Source organism: Rhinatrema bivittatum, chromosome 8 (genome assembly GCF_901001135.1).
Source record: "Rhinatrema bivittatum chromosome 8, aRhiBiv1.1, whole genome shotgun sequence".
In the NCBI taxonomy this organism is placed as follows: Eukaryota; Metazoa; Chordata; class Amphibia; order Gymnophiona; family Rhinatrematidae; genus Rhinatrema; species Rhinatrema bivittatum.
The window spans coordinates 204,614,685-204,640,756 of NC_042622.1; the positions used below are offsets into that span (position 1 = coordinate 204,614,685).

The following is a 26,072-nucleotide window of genomic DNA, read 5'->3' on the forward strand; positions in this document are numbered from 1 at the left end:
TGCGGGTCCAGCGGCGGTCCGGAACGGCAGCGGTCCGGAACGGGCTCCTGCTCCTGAATCTTGTTGTCTTCAGCCGGCGCCATTTTCCAAAATGGCGCCGAAAAATGGCGGTGGCCATAGACGAACACGATTGGACGGCAGGAGGTCCTTCCGGACCCCCGCTGGACTTTTGGCAAGTCTCGTGGGGGTCAGGAGGCCCCCCACAAGCTGGCCAAAAGTTCCTGGAGGTCCAGCGGGGGTCAGGGAGCGATTTCCCGCCGCGAATCGTTTTCGTACGGAAAATGGCGCCGGCAGGAGATCGACTGCAGGAGGTCGTTCAGCGAGGCGCCGGAACCCTCGCTGAACGACCTCCTGCAGTCGATCTCCTGCCGGCGCCATTTTCCGTACGAAAACGATTCGCGGCGGGAAATCGCTCCCTGACCCCCGCTGGACCTCCAGGAACTTTTGGCCAGCTTGTGGGGGGCCTCCTGACCCCCACGAGACTTGCCAAAAGTCCAGCGGGGGTCCGGAAGGACCTCCTGCCGTCCAATCGTGTTCGTCTATGGCCGCCGCCATTTTTCGGCGCCATTTTGGAAAATGGCGCCGGCTGAAGACAACAAGATTCAGGAGCAGGAGCCCGTTCCGGACCGCTGCCGTTCCGGACCGCCGCTGGACCCACAGGTTATTTAACTCATTTGGGGGGGGTTCGGGAGGGTGGGGGATTTAATTTAAAGGGTCGGGGGTGGGTTTTAGGGGGTTTTAATGTGCCGGTTTTGCGATTTTTAGATTTTTCACGATTTTTCACGATATTTTACCCCCCCAAACGGCAACAATACGATTCCCTCCCCCTCTCAGCCGAAATCGATCGTTAAGACGATCGAGGACACGATTCACATCCCTACTCATTTCTATAGCAGGATTTGAACACCATCCATACTCTGACATAAGCCAGCGAGGTGGCTGGCCTTCTACCCTGTAGCAACATAGCCACAACGGACTCCGAGTACCCCTTCAATCTTAATCGTTTCCTTTCAAAGCTGAAAAGATAGGCTCTTGCCTGAGCAGGCCTTGCAGATGAGCTAACAGGCTGGGCCCATCCACGGCAAGATGAATCAGATCCACGAACCATGGACGTCGTGACCATCCTGCCCGGATGTACAGCAGAATTCCCATCGGCCACAGGAGAACCAGAGCATCAATTCCTTCAGCCCCTGTCTCTCTTCTGCAACTGAAGAACCGCACCACCTTGGTATTGCCTCGCTTCACCATCAGATCCAGCTGGGGGCTGCCCCACCTGGCTTGAATGAGATCCAAGGCCTCCGCTGACAGCTCCCATTACCCCGGATCTAACTGCTGTTTGCTGAGAAAATCCGCCTGCATGTTGTCCACTCCAGCCATATGAAATGCCGCAATTCCTCCAGATGTTGTTCTGCCCAGACAAACAACTCCTGAGCCTCCAGGGCCACTGCTTGACTCTTTGTCCTGCCCTGCCGATTGATATATGCCACCACTGTTGTATTGTCTGAGAACACTCTGAACATTTGACTCTTGAATCTGTGGAAGAAATGCCACCAACGCCCTGCGCACCACCCTTGTTTCTAAACAATTGATAGACCAAGATGCTTCTACTGGTGACTACTGTCCTTGTGTGGTCTGCCCCTGGCAGACTGCCCCTCAACCAGAGAGGCTAGCATCCGTGATCACCACTATCCAGTCTGGTACCTTCAGATCCATCCCCTTCTCCAAATTGTGCCGACACAGCCACTATGAGAGACTGGACTTGGAGACCCCCTGCAGCAGTAAGGGCTGATGAATCTCCTCTGACAACGGATTCCAATGGGACAGAAGCACCCTCTGGAGCAGATACATATGGGCAAAAGCCCATGGAACCACATCCAGCGTTGATGCTATAGAACCCAGCACCTGAAGATAATCCCAGGCCCTGGGAACCAGCATTTGCAGAATCCGGGCTACCTGTGACTACAACCTCAAAATCCTTTCTGAAGTGAGAAACACCTTGCTCAGACGAGTGTCGAACCTTGCTCCCAGGTATTCCAACATCTGGGTCGGCACCAGGTGACTCTTTGTTAGGTTCATCTCCCAATCCAGAGTCCACAACATTTCCAGCACCTTCTGAATCGACTGACGACATTTCTCCTCCAACTTTCCTCGGGTAAGCTAGTCGTTCAGATACGGATGAACTAGGATCCCCTTTTTCTGGAGTGCCACCACTACCATCACCTTCGTGAAAGTGTGTGGTGCTGTAGCAAGTCCAAAGGGCAGGGCCTGAAATTGTATATGGTGACCCAGAGCCATGAAGTGAAGAAATTTCTGATGATCCATGCGTAAGGGAATGTGCAGATATGTCTCCGTCTAGTCCAACGAAGCCAAAAACTCCTCTTGAGGGACCGCCACTATTACCATCTGCAACATCTCCAGAGAAAATCTGGGCTCTTGCAATGCCGCATTGACTTTTTGCAGATCGAGGATGGATCGAAAAGTCCCCTCCTTTTTGGGTACCACACAGTAAATTGAGTACCTCCCTTGACCCTGCTCCTTTGATGGTACTGGCATGATTGCTCCTAACTGCTGGAGTCACGGCAAGGTACCCAGAACTGCTTCTTATTTGCCTTCGGGCACGCGAGAAAATTCTAATGCATAGCCATCTTTTCTCATCTCTAGAATCCATTGGTTTGAGGTGATCCTGGTCCACTCCTCATAAAATTGCGTTAGGTGTCCCCTGACTGTCTCTCCGAGAGAGTGGACCAGCCTGGCTTCATTGCGCTGATTTACCAATTCTTGCACCCTGACCAGAACTCTCTCTGGAGGGTCTATGGGAACCCCAAAAGGACTGATGCCTTCCAGACCTCTGTTTCTGTAGGGGCGCTGAAGAGCCCTTGTTGTTGGGATGAAACTGTCTCATATCCCGAAAATGGACATGACCCAGGAAAGTCTTCCTATGGGCTTCTTATCTTCCAGTAGCTTGTTCCCCTTCGACTCCCCTAAATGCTTCATCAACTGTTCCAGGTCCTCTCCAAACACCAACTTTCCTTTAAATGGAAGATTAGAAAGCTGAGATTTGGACCACATGTCTCATGACTAATTCCGTAACCACAGAAGCTGGTGAGCTGAGACCGCAGCAACCATGCTCCTGGCCAAAGTCTGAATCAAATCATATAGGGCATCAGTAACATTTATTTATTTATTTATTTTTAGTTTTTATATACCGATGTTCCTGTATAATATACATATCACACCGGTTTACAAGGAACTCAAACTGACGCCTCAGTGGGCAGTTTACATTGCAACAAGATAACAAGATAACAGATAATATGGGGGGGGCAGCGGAACTTGGCAAAGGATACAGAGATTAAGCATAAATAGCTAAATAGAGGTAACTAAATATACAAAATATAGTAAACAAAGTACATAAGGTGAGTAGGGTCAGAGGCCAGGCTGATATTGTTTTCTTCCGACTTTTAGATTCCTGGGAAAGCTTGTGCAAAAAACCAAGTCTTTAGTTTCTTTTTGAAAGTAATGTGGCACGATTCGAGGCGAAGGTCTAGAGGGAGCGCGTTCCAGAGTATGGGGCCAGCTGTGGATAGTGCGCGTTTCCTCAGGGAGGATTTTGCTGGCTGGGCACGTAGCATATTTCTGTACGCACTTCTTGTCGGTCTCTTGGAGGTGTGAAGCTGCAGTTGAAAAGTTAAATTGAGAGGAGCGATGTTATGTAGGGCCTTGTGAATCATCATAATGGTTTTGAAGTGAATTCTGTATTTGATAGGTAGCCAATGTAGGTGCTGGAGAATGGGGGTGATATGGTCCCTTTTTTTGGTGTTTGTAAGAATTCTGGCCGTTGCGTTCATGACCATCTGAAGCGGTTTGGTGGTGCAAGCGGGGAGGCCGAGGAGGAGCGAGTTGCAATAGTCTAGTTTCGGTAATAAGATGGCTTGTAGAACCAGGCGGAAATCTCTGTAGCGTAGTAGAGGTTTTAATTTTTTTAATACATGCAATTTAAAAAAGCACTCTTTTGTCGTGTTGTTTATGAACTTGTTGAGGCTGAGTCTGTTATCTAGGAGTACTCCCAGGTCTCTTACTTGCTGCGAAGTGATGTCTTTGGAGTTGATAGGAGATTGGCTAGCATTTGGAGTGATAGGTGGGACGTGATTTTCAGGGGAGATAAGTAGGATTTCAGTTTTGTTAGTGTTTAAAACCAAGTTGAGTCCTGCAAGTAGGTTGTTTATTGATGTGAGGCAGCTATTCCAGAATGCCAAGGCTTTGTGTAGAGATTCCGTGATAGGGATGAGTATTTGTATGTCATCCGCGTAAAGGAAGTGAATTAGCTTGAGATTGGTAAGGAGGTGACAGAGCGGAAGAAGATAGATATTAAAAAGAGTGGGTGAGAGGGATGATCCCTGTGGAACACCCATCTTGGATGCAGTAGGGTGAGACTCTTTGTTATTTATTTTGACCTTGTAAGCCCTATTTTCTAGGAATGATTTGAACCAGTTAAGCGCTGATCCTGTGATGCCAATGTCGACTAGACGCTGTAAGAGGCACGAATGATTCACAGTGTCGAATGCCGAAGAGAGATCCAGAAGAGCGAGGAGGCAAGGTTGACCTTTTTCCAGATTGAAGAGGATAGAGTCTGATAGTGTGGCTAGTAGCGATTCAGTGTTCCGGGTCTTACGGAAGCCGAATTGGTTTGAGGTAAGGATGTTGTTTTCATCTAGGAATTCTGAGAGTTGTCTGTTTACAATTTTCTCCATAATTTTGGCAATCATTGGCAGGTTTGCTATGGGTCTGAAATTGGCTGGGTCCGCTGTGGTGAGGTTGGGTTTTTTGAGGAGAGGTTTGAGCATTGCCATCTTGAGTTGGTTGGGGACATGGCCTTGGGTAAGCGAGCAATTAATGATGTCTGCGATGGGTTTAGCAATGATGTTATGTATGGAACTCAGCAGGTTGGAGGGGATGTGATCTGATGGATGAGACGATGGTTTTATTTTCTTAATTATGTTCTCTATTTCTAGTGTGGTTGTTGGCTCGAAGGAGTCGAGAGCTGCTGTGGTTGAGTGCACTGCTTGAGAGCTAGAGATGATTGGGGAATTGGGAAGCGTCAGGGTCCCCTTGAGGGGGGCGACGAGTGTGGAGATTTTTTTGTCAAAGTAATCAGCTAGTTCGTTAGCTTTGTTAAACGCTTGTTCATCTGGTATGATAGGCATGGATGGTCTAGTAAGGGCTGATACATATGAGAACAGGGCTCTTGAGTCTAAGATGAAGTGGTGTATCTTTTTGGCGAAGAATTCTTTCTTGGATTTGTTGATATCATTTCTATATGAGGTTAGGCATGATTTATAGGAGAGGAGGGTTGTGGTAGATGGGTTTTTCCTCCATTGGTGTTCCTTGCATCTGAGCTCCTGTTTGCGTGCCTTCAGCTCAAGGGTGAACCAGGGTTTCCTGTTGTTTTTGTCTGGATTGATGGATTTTGTCGTCATCGGACACGCTTGATCTGCTACCTTGCTGGTGATGTTGTTCCATGATGTCAAGGCTGTGTTGGCGTCTGATAGGTCCAGATGAGCTAGTTCCGAAGTTAGGTATGAGCTTAGCTGATCTCCGGTGCAAGGTTTCCTGAAGGATATGGTAGTTGAGTATGTTGTTAGTGGAGGGTGCTCCTTGATCTCAAGCGCGGCAGAAATGATTCGGTGGTCAGTCCATGGTAGCGGTATGCAAGTTGGAATTGAGTGGGGTGAAATTCCTTCGTTTATGAAGATAAGATCTAACTTATGACCCGCCTTGTGGGTGGGCTCGTTGATGATTTGTCTGAAACCCATATCGTTGAGTGAGGAGAGTAGTGTTTCGCAGTTGGTTGAGCGGGGAAGGACATCCACGTGAAGGTTGAAGTCTCCCATCAGGATGGATGGTTTGCCGGTATTAAGGTGTTTCGCTGCCAGCTCAATGATAGGGGAAGGGTCTGTCTCCAGTAGGCCTGGGGGGGCGTAGACTAGACCAATTGCCAGATGTTTTGAGTTGAAAAGGGCAAATTCAGTGTTGGCTAGGTTGTTAGTGGCCTGCAGGGTCAGACCAATCCCTTTTTTGGCAGCAAGGAGGAGCCCTCCTCCTCTTTTTTTGAGCCTGGGTATAGAGAGGAAGTCATAGGCCTGAGTGGGAAGCTGATTTAATAGGACTGTGTCGGTGGCTTTTAGCCAGGTTTCAGTGATAGCACAGATGTCAGGTTTTGAATCCGTGAGGATGTCGTTGAGGATATGAGTTTTCTTGGAGATGGATTGTGCGTTGAACAGGGTGAGTGAGAATAGAGCCTGGCCAAGTAGTTGTGTAACAGGTGTTAATAGGATGGGCCTGAGTCTCTGTTGACGGTTGTGCAGGAGAGTGGGGGGCTTAGGAACTCTCCTTGTGTGGTTGTAGATGATGGGAATTGTGAGTGAGTGCATGGTGGCAGGTATGGAAGGCCGATAGTGGGGGGGAGGGGAGTGAGGGGTCCTGGAGGAAGAAGGGGTAACTGCGTGGGCCTTTCCCTGAGCCGGAATCTGTGTCAGGAGTTCAGGACTGAGGGGTGAGAGACTAGTAAATGGGCCTGTGGATCCCTGTATTCCAGGAAATGGGACCAGGGCTCTGGGAATTAGAGTGGGAGGTGGTGATGTTGGGCCAGCGTCAATCAGTGGTTTCTAATCCAGTTGCAAAAGTGAGGGCTGTCCGGCAGGGCTGCACGAAGGGGCGCACAAAGGGGTGGGCCCCTTTGTCGCGCACCTTTGGCGCGCGACGCCGGGAGGATCGGTGTTGTTTTTAAAAATCCCCTCCCTCTGATGCTGCTGACGTCGTCGAGGCGCCGATTGGACGGCTCGCGGTTCGGGGGCGGCGAGAGAGAGGAAGGAGGTGGACTTGCCTGCCTCGTGGCCGACGCTGGAGCCCCGGCGGTGAGTGCGGCGATTTAGAGCAGGCCTTACCCCGGTGGGCTTCAGCGCCGGATGCGCAGGCCGATCGTCTCCATCCGCGCCTGGGGTGGTGGTCGCTGCGTTCGGGTGCCGGCTGGAAGAGGACGCCGGGAGGATCGGTGTTGTTTTTAAAAATCCCCTCCCTCTGATGCTGCTGACATCGTCGAGGCGCCGATTGGACGGCTCGCGGTTCGGGGGCGGCGAGAGAGAGGAAGGAGGCGGACTTGCCTGCCTCGTGGCCGACGCTGGAGCCCCGGCGGTGAGTGCAACCCCTGCTTCCAACTAGGCTGCCTGCCTATTGTCACCCAAATTCTATTAATATAAAGTCACCCAAATTCTATTAATATAAAGTTATATACTGTATTGTTTTTCGTTTAGTTTCCTTGTTATATTGTAAAGCGCAATGCTGAATTACTGTTTGAATGTAAACCGAGGTGATGTTATTTACGTACCCCGGTATAGAAAAATCTATAAATAAATAAATAAATAAATAAATAAATAAAATTGCCCCTGTTTTTCTCCTGAGACTTTTGAACACAGAACAAGCAGGCCCTTTCCATCAGACTACCACAGATTACCACTCAGAGCCTCAAAGCCGAAACCTCAAACATTCTCTTCAGCTGAATTTCCAGCTTGTGGTCCTGTGCATCCCTCAATGCAGCCAACCCTGCTACTGGAATGGTCGACTTCTTGGTGACTGCTGACACAGAAGCATCTACCTTAGTCAAAACTAATAGCTGCAAAGTGTCCTCCGTTAAAGGTATAACTTCACCCATTGCCCTGACCACCATGAGACCTGCTTCAGGAAAATCCCATTCCCGGTTCACCAGATTCTTAATCTTTTTAGGTAGCAGGCTGTTGGCGGACCTCGCAGCCTATCCAGCAACGGATCCAATCCTTCATTATCCGACTCTTCTTTGACCACTTTAACACCTAACTCCTTCAGTCATCCCCATCCGCCATCAGAACCTCCTCTGGGCCTTCAAAATCCTTGTCCCTGCCAGGTCGATCCCAGGGTCATCGCCCGGATATTCCTCTCGCCCATCCTGCAAACCATCTGAATCTTCAGAAACTTCCCTTTCATCAGGTTGGGCAAGTCCTAAATGGCACAGCAGGTCCCCCGACTCCCTGGGCGAGGATCTCTTAGGTCTCTTAGAAGGACGCTGTGGCTGCTGATTCAGAGGCCTTTGACCTCTTGCACTTCTCCTGGCCAAATAAGCCCTGCGCAATAGCAGGACAAAATCTGTGGAGAATGCTTCCGCATCATCATCCCCTGCATCTGGCATGAGCTCCTCTGTCTGACCTTCTTCCCCTTGTTCCTCCAACCCAGTCTGAATCGCCGGCAAATGCAGGGGAGGAAAATCCCTGAGCTCCTGAGAGACCTCCTGTCTATTGCTGCATGTATCCTTGCTGCCTGATCAACTGCCCAAACTCTCCAGATATTTTTTTTTTTTTTAACAGAGCCGTGGAAACGAGAGACCCTTTTGCCGGCCACAGCTCCCTTACAGGATCCCTCTCCTCCAGACGCACAATCCCGGCACAACGCGGCAGCATTCAAACTGCCGCAGCTGGAGCCACGGGCCCGACACCTTGTCTCACGCTCAGAGGCTGACAGAGGCGCATTTACCCTCACATTCGGTCGGGTCTGCCCGCTGCACTTGACCGTCGGTGCGATCGCGACCCGAATCGGAAGCAGCGAACCCTGCCCCGACGCTCCACCAGCTCCTACACGGTGCCCTGGAGCTGTGTGTGCAGCGAGCTGACAGCCTTTTCCCTCCCCGAAAGCCAGCTGTAAGATCACACCGTTTGCCGGCCTTCCCCCGCTTGCTTCTTTTATTTTATTTTTTTTAATTTTTAAAGAAATAGTGGTTCCCAAAATAATCCCCAGCCAGAAAAGATAAATACTTCCCTGCTGCTGAAGAAAACTTCGGGAAAGAAGCCTTGGGAAAGAAACCTTCAGGAGGAAAGAGGGAACCAGGACTACTGGATGATGCGGGCTAAAGCTGTTTAGGGATTGCCAAACCCTCCCCCCCTGATCGCTTGGCTCAACCTGAGGGATGGCTCATGAAGCCACCTATCACCTCAGGGAGCCTCTCTTGAAAAACCTCTCTTCTTCTCATAAACCTAATCTCTGATCTACTCTTTTTTTTTTTTACTATCTCAGACTGCAGGTTTTCACCTCTACCATCTGCTGGAGACAGAGAAATACTGAGGGACTGCAGGTGGCACTCTCGGTTATGTAGCAGTGCCTGAAAAGTTTTTATTCTCTGGCTCCATCTGCTGGTAGGGATGCAAAACCCACTTGTCTGGACTGCTCCCGGGTATGAGCAGGAAATCCCAGTTAATATACCTGTATCTCCAGATCTGCAGCCAGATTGTGAGGGCCCTGGAGAGTACAGAAAATCCAGTGCCCACACAATTTGGGGTTTTTTTTCCCCCCTACCATTCCCTCTTCCCAGGTCCATTTCCTGGCATAAAAGAGCTTCAATAAATTCAAAAGCAGCCTTCTGACAGAACAAACTGAAGGCAAAATTTGTCCAGCTGCAGCGCATTCGTGTGCCAGACTCTTGCTCTGCCTGCGCTATCAGCCTGGCTCTAGCCATCTCCCTGCCTGTGAGTTCAATGCCTTGTTAAATCCATCAGTCAGTCTGATAGTGGGAGAGACAATTCAGAAGCCAGCACCTTGCACCCTTGTGAGGAGATTAGACGTGCTCTGTGGCCTTTCCACTCCACTGGCACCTTGGAAAAGATCTGTAGACACGTCTATTCAGGACCGCTCAGCTGGAATTTTACAATGCTTGACTTCTTTGAACTCAGAATGCTTTTACAAGCCATTCCTCTTCATAATGAAATGTGTAGTGCACTGTTCTGAGCTTAGCCGTATATGTCACTGCATTCAATTTTGCAGGATGAGCTACACCTGCACAGCCATCTCTGTCTCTTCCACAAGCTCACTGAGAAAGTGACTATGGAAAATCTTGCATCCTGATTGGCAAAGATAAAGTCCCTCATGAGAGACTCCTCAGGAAATTGGGAGGTCATGGGATCAGAGGCAGTGTCCTGTTGTGGATTGGTAACTGGGGGAAAAAAAGACAAGAAACAGAGGGTAGGACTAAATGGGTAGTTTTCCAAATGGAGAAATGTCAGTGGAGTGCCTCAGGGATTTCCACTGAGACCTGTGCTATTTAGCATATTTATATAAGATCTGGAGAAAGGAACAACAAGCGAGATGACCAGATTTTCAGATGACACAAAATTGTTTTGAGTCATTGAAATGGCAGCGGATTATGAAGGACTGAAGAAGGAAGTTGTAAGACTAGAAGACTGAGCTTCTAAATGGCAGAATCAATTTAACGTGGGCTGTTATGTCGGCTGGCCGCAGAGGTCGCAACCGGCCTACCTCACCTACCCTCCGACCTGTCCGAGATGGTCTCCAGACTTGCTGCAGGGCTGTGGAGACAGGTTCGGAGCTGCCCTCCTCTTGGCGGCCTAGCCCGCCGCCGGCGTGCTGAGGGAAGCGGCAGGATAAGCCGCCGCATTTGTCCTCCGACACCCAGGTTCCCAGGCGTGCGCGCCCCTCTGAGTTTTTTAAAGGGCCCGCAACAAGACAGCTGCTGGCCCCCCTCCCTGATGTCATTCCTTCTGGGTCCTATTTAAGGCGAACTCTGACCGGCAGGACCCGTCTTGGCAACTTCCCAGCTTCTCTGTTTCAGTAGCCTGACCTCTGCCTGCCTGACTACGTCACCTTCTCCAAGCCTGACCTTTGCCTGCCTGACTACGTTGCCTTCTCCAAGCTTGACCTCCGCCTGCCTGACTACGTCGCCTTTTCCAAGCCTGACCTCTGTCTGCCTGACTACAGTGTCTTCTCCAAGCCTGACTTCTATCTGCCTGACCACACTTCAAACCATCTCCAGACCTCAACCTTTTGCTTTACCGGACTACCCTTCAAACTGTTTTCCGACTCTGACTGCCTTTTGTCTGTGTCCGCCTGCCAACGGTGGGAATTGGGCCCTGATTTCCCGGGGGGTGCCTTCCCCACCTCGGTCCAAGAGTCTACAAGTTCTCATTTTGTAACAGTGGACAAGTGCAAAGTAATGCTTGTAGGGAAAAATAATCCCAATTACAGGTGCACAATGCTGAGTTCCATGTTAGGAGTCCCCCAACCAGGAATAGGACTTTGGAGTCCTTGTGGTCAATACCTTGCAATCTTTGGCACAGTGTGAAGGTCAAAAAGTCAAATAGAATGTTAGGAATTATTCAGACATGAATAGAAAACAAAATTGAGAATATCATAATGCCTTTGTATAGATCCATGGTTCGACCGCACCTTGAGTATTGTGTGCATTTCTGATTGCCCCATCTCAAAATAGACATAGCAGACATAGAGAAGGGCAATAAAAATGATAAAGGGGATGGAAAAGCTCCCTTATGGAGAAAGACTAAACAGATCACTACCAGATTAATTAGTGAGTACACCTAATACATTTAAAGGACTCTAATTGTACACATTCCAACTCCCACAGCAACCTAAACTTAACTAGGAACTCAACAAAATTAAGATGAAGGCAGCAGAGGGGGGCTTTCCAGTCTTTTGCATTGCGTGTCACATGTATGATTTGTTTTACCTGCCGGTGAGAGGTTGTCTGTGAGCACCTGGTGCAAAAAGCTTCTGACTCAGAGAATGAGTCCGATCTCTGGAGGCTAGAGTGGCAGACCTGGAAGAGCTGAGGCAGACAGAGTGGTACATTAATGAGACCTTCAGGGACATAGTAGCTAAATCCCAAATCCAGTTTGGCAGCCCTGGAGCTGCCTTGGATCAGAAAGTTCTCCCGGTTGGAGAGCATCAACCTGATATAGCAGAAAGTGATCCTGTAGCAAGGCCTGCTCTCCTGGTGATGTATTGTCCTCTCACACCAAGGACAAGTCTCCCAGGGCTACTGCCCAGGAGGGAAGGGTTAGGTCAGCCGTCATAGTTGGTGATTTGATTATTAGAAGTGTAGATAGCTGAGTGGCTGGTGGATGTGAGGACCGCCTGGCAACTTGCCTGCCTGGTGTGAAGGTGGCGGACCTCACATGTCGTCTAGATAGGATTTTAGATGGTGCTGGGGAGGATTCGGCTGTTGTGGTATATGTGGGCACCAACAACATAGGAAAATGTGGGAGGGAGATTCTGGAAGCCATATTTAGGATTTTAGGTAGAAAGTTGAAATCCAGAACTTCCAGGGTGGCATTCTCTGAAATGCTCCCTGTTCCATGTGCAGGTCCTTAGAGGCAGGTAGAGCTCTGAAGTCTCAGTGCAGGGAAGAGGAATTCAGTTTTCTAAGGAACTGGACTACCTTTTAGGGAAGGGGGAGACTTTTCCAAAAGGACCAGCTCCCCCTTAACCAGAGTGGAACCAGGCTGCTGGTGCTAACTTTTAAAAAGGAGATAGAGCAGCTTTTAAACTAGAACAAGGGGGAAAGCCGACAGTCACTCAGCAGTGTATGGTTTGGAGGAAGGTATTTTCGAAGGATACTAATGAAACAGGAGAGTTAGGGCATCCCAACAAAGAGGTTCCAATAAAAGCAAAAGTAGTCCATGTGCCTTTAAGTAAAGAATCACCTGAGCTGAAGGATTCCAAATTATCCCTATCAACTAAAAGGCAGGTTGTTAATACAAACAAAACAACCATAGACATACAAACAGAACAACCATAGACATAAAAAAGTAGCCAACACTGTATCCCCGACATCGGCAAAGATCGTTAATCTATCCTTAGAGAAAGGATCCATGTCAGACTCGCTAAAAGAAGCAATTGTAAAACCGATTTTAAAGAAGAAAAACAGCAACCCGCTTAACCTGAGCAATTACAGACCAGTATCAAACCTACCTTTAATTGCAAAATTAATAGAAAAAACCATACAACAGCAACTAGCAGAACACCCAGTTAGCAATAACATCCTGTATCCTTCACAACATGGCTTTCGAAAACACTATAGCACAGAGACACTACTGCTTGCGCTGACAGATAACATCATGAGGGGGTTCGATAGTGGTAAACATTACATTCTAGTGATGCTAGACCTGTCAGCAGCCTTTGATACTGTAAATCATGACATACTTATAGATAGACTAGAAGAAATAGGATTAAGTAACATAACTATCAAATGGTTTAGATCATATTTAAGTAACAGATATTTTCAAGTACAAATCAAAGACACAATGTCAGAAAAAATTAACCTTCAAACAGGAGTACCACAGGGATCCGCCCTATCTGCTACACTTTTCAACATATACCTGTTACCATTATGCCACCTGCTAGCTGGTCTGGGCATCACACACTATATATACACTGACGACATTCAATTAAATCTACCCATTGATGATACAATTGAGAAGACATTAAACATAGCTAACATGTATCTAGATATCATAAAAGAGCTACGAAACCAAATGGAGTTAGTAATTAATATAGAGAAGACAGAATTCTTACATTTAGAATGAAAAAATATGGAGATCACACAGAACCCCATCACACTCAATAACAAGCAACAAATAATATTAGCAGAGAAAGTACGAAACCTAGGAGTAATTATTGACATAGAACTAAACTTAAAGCAACATATATCTTTAAACATAAAGGAAGGATACACCAAACTCATGGTTTTCAGAAGACTTAAACCACTTCTAACAACCGACAACTTTCAATCAGTACTACAAGCATTGATATTTGCAAGCACTGATTATTGTAACGCCCTTCTACTGGGTCTACCATACACCTCACTAAGACCACTACAGATTTTGCAAAACACAGCTGCTAGAATTTTGACTGGCAAAAGTAAAAGAGACGACATTACCGAAACACTGGCTGAATTACACTGGCTTCCCATTGAACAAAGAATACAGTACAAAATACTATGTACCATACATAAATTAATACATAACAAAAAAGCAAACTGGTTGAACACAGCCCTTCGAGTACACGTCCCTAACAGAAACCTAAGATCAGCCAACAAAGCACTCCTAACTATTCCATCAGTCAAAATAGCAAGACTAACAAACATAAGAGAAAGGGCACTATCCTTGGCAGGACCCATACTATGGAACTCCATACCCCTGGAGTTACGGTTACAAAGAGTAAGAGAAAAGGCGCTATCCTTGGCAGGACCCATACTATGGAACTCCATGCCCTTGGAGTTACGGTTACAAAGAGAAAACAAAACCTTTAGAAAAAATGTAAAAACCTGGCTCTTTAAACAAGCTTTTCAAAAAGAGAAGGGAGAATTGAAACCAGGGAAGTGCAAGGTACGAATAACTGAACACCCACACACACGACAGTAATCACTAAGTGTGCAGTTTTTAATTGATAGTGCATCACTAAAGGATAAGTTACAATTATAAAGCTAGTTTTATACTCTAAACTGATAGAGAGACCTGGACATGATTTATCACATTTAACAATTAATACTGATAACAAACTATGTTACCGAACCTTATGGCACCTATGTAATTTGACAGATTTTAGCATCATTAACATTATGTGCCTTATTGTCTTAACGACGGTATAGAAAAGATTTAAAAATAAATAAAATAAAAAACAGTTCTGGAGACCGTATCTCAAAAGGGACAGAGACAGGATAGAAGCAGCCCAGAGAAGGGCGACCAAAATGGTAGTGTGTCTCCATCAAATGACTTATGAGGAGAGGTTGAAGGAACTAAATATGTATACCCTGGAGGAGAGGAGGTGGAGGGGAGATATGATACAGACCTTCAGATATCTGAAACGTTTTAATGATGTACAATCAATGACAAACCTTTTTCGCTGGGAAGAAATCAGTAGAACTAGAGGTCACAAAATGAAACTCAAAGGGATGATGACTCAGAACCAATGTCAGGAAATATTTCTTCACAGAAAGGGTGATCGATGCCTGGAATGTCCTTCCGGAGGAGGTGGTGAAGACAAAAACAGTAAAAGATTTCAAAGGGTTGTGGGATAAACACTGTGGATCCCTTAAGATTAGAGGATGGGAATGAAGAAAAGAGTGCATGGGGGTAACTTGCTGGTGTCGTGGTTACTACCCTTAACCAAGAAGCCTTTATGCTGTTGATGCAACTCCATCATTGCTCTCTGCTTCAACAGCAGGAGGAAAAGGGGAATTAGATTCAGACAGCAACCAACAAGGACATTGAATTGCACAGTCTGGGAAAACAAATAAGCATGGGGGTAACTTGCTGGTGCGGTGGTTACTTCCCTTAACCAATAAACCTTGATACTGTTGATATAACTCTATCACTGCTCTCTACTTCAACGGCAGGGAGAAAAGAGGAAAAGGGGGAAAAGGATTCAGACAGCAACCAACAAGGACATTGAATTGCACAGTCTGGAAAAACAAATAAGCATGGGAGAAACTTGCTGATACGGCAGTTACTACCCTTAACCAATAAGTCTTTATGTGTTGATGCAACTCCAACATTGCTCTCTGCTTCAATGGCATAAGGTAACGGGGAGTGGGACTCAATCAGCAACCAAAAAGGGCTCTGATTTTGACAGTCTGGGAAACTGATAATTATAAAGGTGGCTTGTATGGCCAGTAGTACTACCATAAGCTTGCTGGGCAGACTGGATGGACCATTATGTTTCTATGAACTGTCTGTATGCCAGTGCCAGAAGTCTAAGAAATAAGATGGGAGAGTTAGAGTATATAGCAGTGAATGATAAGATAGATATAATTGGCATCTCATAGACCTGGTGGAAGGAGAAAAACCAATGGGACAGGGTTATCAGGGTACAGATGATATCGCAATGATATGGAGGATCAACTTGGTGGGGGTGTGGTGTTTTTTTGCCTGGGAGGGCATAGAGTCCAACAGAATAAAGTTCAATCAAGAGACTAAGAGAGTAACTTTCAAACCCGTGCGTGGGCATCCATGTGCGCGCAGCTGCCGGTGCGCACACATAGATGCAGCAATTTTATAACATGTGCGTGTTGACATGCGTGCACGATTTTATATTGGCGCGCGCGTCAGTGGGGGGGGATTTTACAACCTGCGCCCTATTCCCTGTTCCCTCCCAATCCGCTCCAGTAAAGGAGTGGACTGGGAGGGAACACGCTAACCCTCTACCTAACCTGCCTTTTCCCCGTCTAGCCTCGACCTCTAAAATCCTGCTGCCTACCATAGTTTTTTTTGTTTAAAAACTTACCTGCTCTCAGGAGCAGCAGCAGCAACTTGCACGGGCCGGTTGGCTCCCAGCGTGTGCTTCAGCGGGACAGTGCCCGATGGTTCTGTCCCGGCTCGCCCATGCCCCTCCCAGACCCCGCCTCCAGCCTGCCCCTTTTTCACAAACCTTTTCTTCTGCATGTATGGGCAAATACGTGCATGGCTGTGGGCTTTTTAAACCCCCCACGGCACGCACGTGTCCCATCCATGCTCGTATCTGCACATTTCAGCGAGCATAGGCCTTTTAAAATTCTTTTTCACTCAATGCATAATTCAACTCTGGTATACGTTGTCAGGGGATGTGGTTAGTGCAGTTAGTGTAGCTGGGTTTTAAAAAGTTTTGGATAAGTTCTTGGAGGAGAAGTCCATTAAATGCTATTAATCAAGTTGTCTTGATTAATAGCATTAATAGTCTTAGGGAATGGTCTCTGCTACTACTATCATCAGTAGCTTGGGATCTACTTAGTGTTTGGGTACTTGCCAGATTCTTGTAGCCTGGATTGGCCACAGTTGGAAACAGGATGCTGGGCTTGATGGACCCTTGGTCTGACCCAGTACAGCAACTTCTTATGTTCAGATTAGGGCTTTCTAGCTTGGAAAAGAGATGATTGAGAGGGGATATTATTTAGATTTCTAAAATCATGAGTGGGGTGGAATGGGTAAATAGGGAACATTTATTTACCCTTTAAAACAACACTAGGACTAAGGGATACTCCATGAAAGTAGCAACCGGCAGATTTAAAACAAATTGTAGGAAGAGTTCTTTCCACTGAGCACACAATCAAGCTTTGGAGCCTGTACCAGAGGATGTGGTCAAGGCAACTAAAGGCCGATACAGTACAGTGCGCTCTGGTGGAGCACACTGTTAACCGGCATTTAGACGTGCGTTTTCAACGCTCTAGCTTTACCCCTTATTCAGTAAGGGGTAATAGCATGTCGAAAATGCACGTCCAACCCCCCCGAGACTAATAGCGCCCGCAACATGCAAATGCATGTTGATGGCCCTATTAGTTATTCCCGCGCGATACAGAAAGTAAAATGTGCAGCCAAGCCGCACATTTTACTTTCAGAAATTAGCGTCTACCCAAAGGTAGGCGTTAATTTCTGCCGACACCGGGGAAGTGCACAGAAAAGCAGTAAAAACTGCTTTTCTGTGCACCCTCCGACTTAATATCATGGCGATATTATATCGGAGGCCCCAAAAGTTAAAAAAAGTTAAAAATTAAAAAAAAAATTGTAAATAGGCCCGCCACTCGTAAACCGGATGCTCAATTTTGCCGGCGTCCGGTTTCCGAACCCATGGCAGTCAGTGGGTTTGAGAAACGACACCGGCAAAATTGAGCATCGGCTGTCAAACTCGCTGACAGCTGCCACTCCTGTCAAAAAAGAGGCACTAGGGACGCGCTAGTGTCCCTAGCTCTTCTTTTTACCGTGGGCCCTAATTTAAATAAATTAAGTTACTGAATCGCTCTCCCGCTCTCCCGCGTGGTTTACTGTATCGGCTCGATAGTGGGGTTCCAGAGGATTGGACAAGTTCCTGAAAGAAAAGTCCATAAACAGTTATTAGCCAGAGAGACTAAAAAAAAAAGCTATTGCTATTCGTCAGCATGAGTGACAAGAAACAGATCTACTTTGTGGGATCTTTCGGGTACCTGCAACCCAGAGTGGCCACTGTCAGAGACAGAATGCTGGGCTTAATGGACCCTGGTCTGACACAGCTTGGCATTTCTTATATTCTAACTTCCTTATCCTGTGGCCTTCTGCCTCTCTCCCACATCCTGTCTCCTCCGTGCCATTCATGTGCTTCCTTGTCAGCTTCATCAGTTTGGGGACCACCTCAGTTCATTAACAGATCTGTAAGAGCCTTTTGGACTGAGGCATCAGCGACTTGCAGCAATGGTAAGAATGTTCTTAGAGAGACTGCTTGTTCCAGACTGTGCCGAATGGAGATTCCACCTCCCCCCATGTCTCTCTGTTTCTCGTGCCGGCTCTTTTCTTTCCCTAAAGGTCTTGCTCCTTGGCTCTTTCTTTATTTTAGGCAAGTCGGTGAAATGGTCTTTGTGCCATTACAGAGGATCTTAAAGGCCAGGAGTGGGGAAAAAACAGTACATTTTTGGGGAGTAACTAGGAGAGATCTTCTCTCCTGAAGGGCAGAGGTTTTGCAGCCATGTTTGGTCCTGCAGAAAACTGGATTCTTTCATTGGGCTAGCAAGAGATTCATGCAGAATTGCTGTAGTGCTCAATGGTTCAAGGCCACATCTAAAGAAGGAAGCTCCGTGGTTTCAAACTCTCGGGTACAGCATTGCCTCTGGATCATTCTCACACGGATCCAGTGAAAAGGTGTCACAAATAGAAGCATGCATGGGGGAAAAAAAAAGTCTCTTTTTGGTTTTCCATTTTGTATTTTTAATTGATTACTTTTTCCGTCTCTGTTTCCTTCGTGGTTTGTTTTTGTTTAAGTGCATACCACAACAGAAAAAAAATCGAAACAAAATGTCATTTGATGGCAAATGACTCAAAATGAAACAAGAAATGTCGTTTTTTTTTCAAGTTGTTACATCCCTAATCACAATCTACAGAGAATCAAGTGCCTTCCTAAAGAGAGGTGCCACACAATGTCATTTCTGAGGAGAAACAAAAATCGGAAGCTTTTGAAAGCTTGCTCTATGCATCCTCACCCAGTGTGGCGACTGCTGCTGTTCATCAGACATGAGCACCTCTTCTTAAGTCAACAACTGAAATGGGAACTTGGGAGGGATTTCAAAGCAGATTATGAGGATAGAATGAAGGGGGCCTGCCTTTTATTCACAACATTGAATAATGCAAGAAGGTATTTCTACATAGACAAGACAGGCACACTCTGGATATGACTAAGGAAGGGAAGAAGAGAAACAAGAAATGGGGATGTGAGGGGGAAATCTGAGATGGCAGCGGGAGCAGTCATGTATTCAGTTTGCTCTGCACGTACCTGGTTTTCTTCCATTATCGTTTGAACTGTGCTGCACAAAAGGAAGGGGAGAGTGTGGTTTTCCCTTCTGAACCCTTGCTCCCCGTGAATCAGTGGACCATCACTGAACATGCCGTTTTTTTCCCCCCGTTTTGGCAAGCTTCGAGCCCCATTGACTAGACAGAGAGAGAAGCCCTGTTCTCGCCTGGGGATGTTACTCTCAAGCCCGCTGGATTTGCGATGTCCACCACCTGTGTCTGCCCAGAGAAGTGCCGATACAGTGGGGAGCACGTTTTGATGAAATCATTTCGGCTCCCTGTTTGGAGGGTGCTGTCTGCGTCTCAACTGGAGAAGGGTTGAGCTCCTTTTCTCCACGGGACCTCAGCTTCCTGCAGAGAAGGTTGGTGTCACTGGGTTTTGGTGCATTACCCACAGTGGTTCCATCAGTTCCAGATATGCCGGAGGCTGGAGCAGCCTTGGAAGGTGAGCGTTCTGCTCTGTGGGCTCCCCCATTGATCGTGGAGCTGGCAGTGGTTACCTTAGACTCTCTTTGGGATTTGATTGCGAATCTGTCTTGGTCTCTTAGTGCTCATTCCCTTCGAGTGGAGGACGTCTCCCAGAAGCTGGACAGGGTTGCTTATGACCATCAGAAAATCTTGCAGGAGCATTCAGATACTTTATTATCCTTGGAGAAAGATATTAAGGATACTCAAGCTATTAATATCACCTTAGTTCGTGAGCATTTCTTCCTTTCTGGGAGAATAGAAAACCTGGAAAATCAGGCCAGGCTTTTAAATTTGAGATTTTTTCAATTTCCCCATGGTTATGAGTGAAATTCCTCATTTAATGCGCAGACATTTCTTCTCTGAAGTTCTTAAGATACCAGCAGAGAAAATTCCTTCTGTGGATAAAGTTTTGTTTCTTCCCGCATAAGGTACGCACGTAACCCTTTTAAAACCCCCCTGCATATGCTGAGCCTATTTTGCATGGGCTCGGCGGCTCGCGCAAGCCCCGGGACGCGCGTAAGTCCCGGGGCTTCGCAAGGGGGGCATGTCGGGGGCGTGTTGGCTGGGCGGCGCGAATTTTGGGGCGTTCTGGGGGTGTGTCGGGGTCGGGTGATGGCACGCCAGCAGCCCGCTGGCGCAGGCGTAACTTTAACAAAAAAGGTAGGGGGAAGGTTTAGATAGGGCCGGGGGGGTGGGTTAGGTAGGGGAATGGAGGGGAAGGTATGGGGGAGGGGGGTAGAGGGAAAGTTCCCTCCGAGGCCGCTCCGATTTCAGCCTCGGAAGGAACGGGCAGCACGCTCAGGGCTCGGCGCGCGCAAGTTGCACAAATGTGCACCCCCTTGCGTGCGCCGACCCCGGATTTTATAAAATCTGGCATACTTTTGTTTGCGCACATAGATTTATAAAATCTACCCCTTTACTTGTATCTGTTGTGTACATGAGAGCTCCCGGGTGAATGCATGTGTGCTATGGAGTCAACTTAATGGTATCTTCCAGCCACAGCCTGAAAACAGGTGGTGAAGTCTTGCAATGACAAGAGCGATCATATTTGAGATTATTTGCAGAAAAAGTGAAGATACCTGAGCAAGTTTTGAGTTTCCATAGCCATATTCATAAGTAACGCGACCATTTATTGCACACAATGCTAACTCAAGCTTTATGAAATGGGATGATTAAACGTTTGTGTAAGCTGGCTCCTTCCTGTGTGCTCAGTTAGCATGCTGATCTGCTTCCCGGATGAGTTAATAGTCTATCCTCTCTTCCTGGATATGCACTGTGGGGGTAATTTTCAAAGGAGTTACGCATGTAAATGTGACATACTATCGTAGCAATTTTCAAAAGCTATTTACTCGAGTAAAGTGCACTTACTTGAGTAAATCCTATGGACAATTCAATGGCATATATTGTAGCAATTTTGAAAAGCCCACTTACTTGAGTAAAGTGTATTTACTCGAGCAAAGACCAGTTTTGCTCGAGTAAATGCTTTTTAAAATCAGGCCCTGTATGCTTAACAAAGTATGTTATAACCAGGCTTTGGATAGAAATTCTTTGTTTCCTTTATAATGAGCAGTTGATAAAAGAAGGAGAAGAGGGGACTGAATAAACTGTCGGCGGCTGCATGATCAGTGCTGAGGATTGGGTAGCACTCTTTTGAAAGAGATTCATGATACATGGTGCTGTGGGAGCTCCATGGGGCAGCGTCTGAAAGATCTGCGGGAGATTGATGGCCCGTGGCTGCTGGGGAGCAGATTGAGAGGGTGCTGGAAGGGAGGAGCATCTGGGGATGTCCATGGATCATAGGTTTGTGGGTATTTCCTTAGGTTAGGATGTGGGATAAAGAATCACAAAGACCATTGATTTCTGAGCAATAACTAGAGTTTGGTTGGAAGGTAGATTCAACGTTTTTCGTACTATTGTTCATCCTGTCCTGAGCCTTACAGGGATGATACTTTATGTAAAACATCATTAGACAGCACCCAGTGTCATCATATACCGCACAGTACTGAGTGATACTGTTGGTGGGCAAAAATCTCACCAGAACAGAAAATCTTGAAGAGACAACAAGGAGAAAAACGGCAAATTCTGGAGGAATGGTTCTTTAGTTCTGAATTTGGGATGTGCCAAAGGGATCAAGAGTGTTGGTAGGAATGAAAAGTGTGTCTTTAGTGATGATAGAACGTGAACATGTCCCTAGGTGGGAGGTGATGGGAAAAGTAGAATAAAATTGTTAGACAGGAGAGTCAGATCTCTGTCTCATTGTCTAATCTAGATCCCCCAAGTTTTCAGGCCAAGGCGCTGCGCAGAACCTGTCGCTAGCTGGAGGAGGCTGTTTGCAATCGTCTAGATCAGTGCTTCTCAACCTTTTTTTCTGTCTGGACACACCTGAGAGATGATGCTCACTTGTGTGACACACTGAACACATGACCATCATGGAACTGTAAACATATATTCTGCATCCACAGGAATCTCCCGCTTCCTAACAATGAGTGCAGAGCAGAACTAAAGACATTTCCCTGTACAACTCACCATATAAAAAAGATATTCTGATGTCATGTCATTAACAGCATCACAAACTCCCTCTACCACCAGGTGCATTGTAAAATACAAACCCCACTCTGTACTTTTTTTTTTAAATCAAACCTGCCATACCTCAGCAGCACTAACTCCAAGAAATGAAACAATAAGCCTACCTGAAAAGGCAGTTCACCACCACTGCAATATCATATTGAGAAAATATAACAAAGACTGATACAAATCCCTGCATGCTATATCTCCTCAGTCTCATACATACAGAATATAGACAAACCTACCTTCACCTAATATAGAATAAAATTACAAATGCGGAAACAAAAACTGGAATGGAGACACCAAGACCTGCATGCAGTGCAAAGCTGGAGAACTAGAAACAAATATATTTCCGCCTACACTAAGTAGTTTAAAAGTAGAAGAAATGCATATTCTCGGTACCAGCATATGGCTCTTGTACCCCCTCACTTCTCCCAACTCAGTCATCCCTTCACACGCTCATATCCCTGTCCAACATTTCCGACACCACTCACCCCTGCCTCTCTCCCCTGCTCAACTCTCCCTGCCCTTCCCTCTCCCCTTCCTTACCCCCTCATACCTGACCACTTCTTTCCCACCCCTTCCTGCTCAGCATCTCCTGACCTCCCCTCTCCCCCGACCCAGCAGGCCCCACACCTCCATCTCTCTCTCCACCTCCATCTCTCCTCCCTGCCCAGCAGCTCCCAGCCCCTCCTTCCTCCACTTCACCCTACCCAGTAACCCCAACCTCCTTTCCCCCACCCCTTCTACCCCAGCAGACTCCTGACTCCCTGTCTCCCAAAGTCTTCCTGGCCAGCACATTCCCCCCCTCCTCCTGGCTCCCAGCCAGCGTAAGCTTCAGTCCACTCCACAGACTCCCTCCAGCTTCACCAGCAGCAGATTGAGGAGAGGAAGAAGACGAGGCAGCAGCAGAAGTCGGCAGTGGATCTATAGAGCATGCACCTCTCTCCCTCATGCTCCTGCTTTCATGTCCAGGCCCCATGGGATGAAGAGAGCATCAGCAGCCTCACTGCCAGGCCAGGCAAAGGAAGATAAAGTTGGGGTCCTGCTAGGCCCTTATGAACAGGAGTTAGTGATATCTCGCTCTGATCTGGGTGAAAGAGAAGGGAATAACCTCCCACTAGGCCAGGAAGAGAGAAGGAAGGAAGAACAGCTTCCTCTCATACCCAATAAAGGAGAAATCAGCCAACTCCTGTGCAGACTGATGAGGAAAGAGCAGCCTTCTGCTGGGTCTGCGACACACTTTCCGTGACCTCGCGACACACTAGTGTGACCCGACGCAGCTGTTGAGAACCACTGGTCTAGATGGACAAAGACATGATGTCTGGGCTATGTTACAGTCATGGAGAAAAAAGTCAGAGAACAAGACAAACAGTGATAAAGCCAGAGCAAGAGAGGGAGCGAGAGAAGAAGCAAACATGAAGGAAGAGAAAGATAGAAAAGTACATTAAAGCTTTGCAGTTATTACTTAATACTGCTGCAAGAATCCTGTCTGGTGCGAAACATACTCAGCATATAACTTCAGTATTACCTCATTTCCACTGGCTTCCTGTGAAGTTGAAGGCTCAATTTAAGATCCTGGTTATCGTGTTTACGTTATTAAATACTGGAAGTCTATGTTCCCTGGCTTCTAGTATGGCTGAAATGCAGTTTGCAAAACTTATCACGAATTGCGTTATGGCAGTTTTGGGCACAGCTTAACACCGGGAGAAAAAAGGTGCAGTAGTTTTCTGGCGTTAAAACCGTGCAACATCGCCCCCTCATTTCAATTAATCCTGCCCAAATCCCGCCCCTTCCAAAAATCTGCATTCGCGCTGTGCGACCATTCTGTTATCGCATGCGTTATGACGTTAACGCGTTATCGTGTGCGTTAACGCCATAGCGCATTTTGATGATCGACCCTGCACGTTTTATTTGAGTAAATAAAATAAATAAATACATGGAAAGATGCAGACAAAGACTCGGGGAGGAAAAGAGAGAACGGAGAGAGAATCAGATGGAGCCTCCGGGAAGGAGGGGGTCAGAGGGTGGAGCGAGAAGCTAACGAAGGCAAGACGGAGGCACCCACCGGCTCCTTCTGCGACCCGACTTCTTCTTCTTTTTCTTCTTGGGTGGTGGGGAGGCAGAGCTGCTCAGTCGCCGTCTTGTCCTGCGAAGGAAAAGCCGAGAAGGAGAACTGTGATCACTGGCAGAGCCTGCACATCCTATCAGAACGGGCGGCAGTCCCCTAGGAAAGCGTCTTTCGAAAGCCTTTTTTCCCAGGGAAACAGAATTGAAAACTGTCCACCGTGTAATGCACGGAAAAGCGCGCACGCAGGGCCTCGGCACCCTGCGCCATTTCACTCGCTTGTTCTTGCAAGCATTACATATAGGGGGTTAGGTCTGGGGAGGCGACAACCTATGTAGTTTTGCATTTTTTTTTAAAACTACACACACTCTTTTGGCTGGAAAAAAGTGCCCACAGGAAAAGCAGATGCACGGGTCTGCAGGGACCTTTCCCTTGGGCAATTTTTAAAGAGAACGTATGTATGTGTAGATTTCCTTTGAAAACAGGTGCAAAATCCACGGTTAAAGGTACCTGCCGACTTTTCACCTGCCCAAGCGGTATGGAAAATTGCCGCCTTTATGTGAGTGAACGGTAATGTTGATTACTAATAGCCATGTCGGGCCTAGAGGAAAATGGATTATTTGCAGACTGGGATACCTTTAATTGAATTAGCCAATGATTTCTTCTAATTTTTTAAGCTTGTATGCAAGACCCACACTTTCTAGGCACTCTGAAATGTTGCAGCCTATTTTTCCAACTAGGGAGCACAGGATATGAACCTACAGTCTTTTGGCTCCAGACCACTCTACCGCTGATTTAAAGGAGCAGCTTCCCTGGCAAACCCAGTAGCAGAATCCTATCCACTTTCACCAGGTTGTTCATACCATTCCCTTTATTACTCCGCCCTTTCACAGTCTGGCAGTTTCTTCTTTGGATTTTCAGCTCAATCAGAACATGAAGAGATTTGTTTTTCAAATAATTGTTTTCTTTTTCAGATTCACCTATAAGGCCAATGATTTGCAGTAGGTCTCTCGCAAATCTTCTGGGGAAGGAGCTAAAATGACCAGATCATCTGTATACAGCAGGCCATTGATCTCTGAGTTAATTAATTCCAGTCCTGGGGCTGGAGATCTCTCCAGTAGTATGGGAAGATCATTGATGTAGATGTTAAAGATGGTGGGGATCAGAAGTCATCCCTGTCTGACTTCTGCAGGTAGTTCACCTTTATCTTATAGCAGATAGATGGATGAATATATGGAATTAATTATATCAATGGTTTTCCTCCTAATTCCAGTTTACAGTAACTTATGTTTGAGGCTGGGGTGCCAGATAGAATTAAAAGACTTTTTAAAGTCAATAAAATATGAATAACACAGTAACATAAGCACGGTTAGTAGATAAGGCCCACTTAGCCCACCTAGTCTGCCTAGCTATCCTGGTCTACTGTGTCACCACATACCTTACTCAGCCTAAAGTTATCTCCCTCCCTTGCGCTTACCACCGCGCTCTCTATCTATCACTGTTTTCGGTTCCACCGTGTCTGCTGGTGGACTAATCCAGGCACCTACCACCCTCTCAGTAAAGAAATACTTCCTTACATTCCCTTGGATGCTCTCTCCCTCCAACCCCATATCATGTTCCCTTATCCTGGAGCTACTTTTTCTATGGGTAATGATAATCTTTTACTTTATATTAAAGGGCTGCTGGTCTCCGAACTCTTCCATCACTTTTAGATGTTAGGTCAGTAAAATGAAATGATCACAGATTCTGATCCTACGGGCCAGAGGCTGTCATCTCTATCTACCTGTTCCATGCTAGCAAGAAGCTCTGCTCCCTGGGTGGCTGCCGAAGATTCTACCCTGAACCACTTCTTAGCGTAA

General features: G+C 46.9%; 1 protein-coding gene across 1 annotated transcript in view; it reads right to left on the minus strand.

Moving 5' to 3' along the window:
* SRRM3 (serine/arginine repetitive matrix 3) overlaps positions 1–26,072 on the minus strand; it is a 236,955-nt gene that overhangs the window by 107,190 nt on the left and 103,693 nt on the right. Inside the window, exon 4 of the mRNA XM_029613117.1 lies at positions 24,214–24,294. Within this exon, the coding sequence (XP_029468977.1) occupies positions 24,214–24,294 (81 nt within the window). The remainder of the gene's footprint in view (positions 1–24,213; positions 24,295–26,072) is intronic.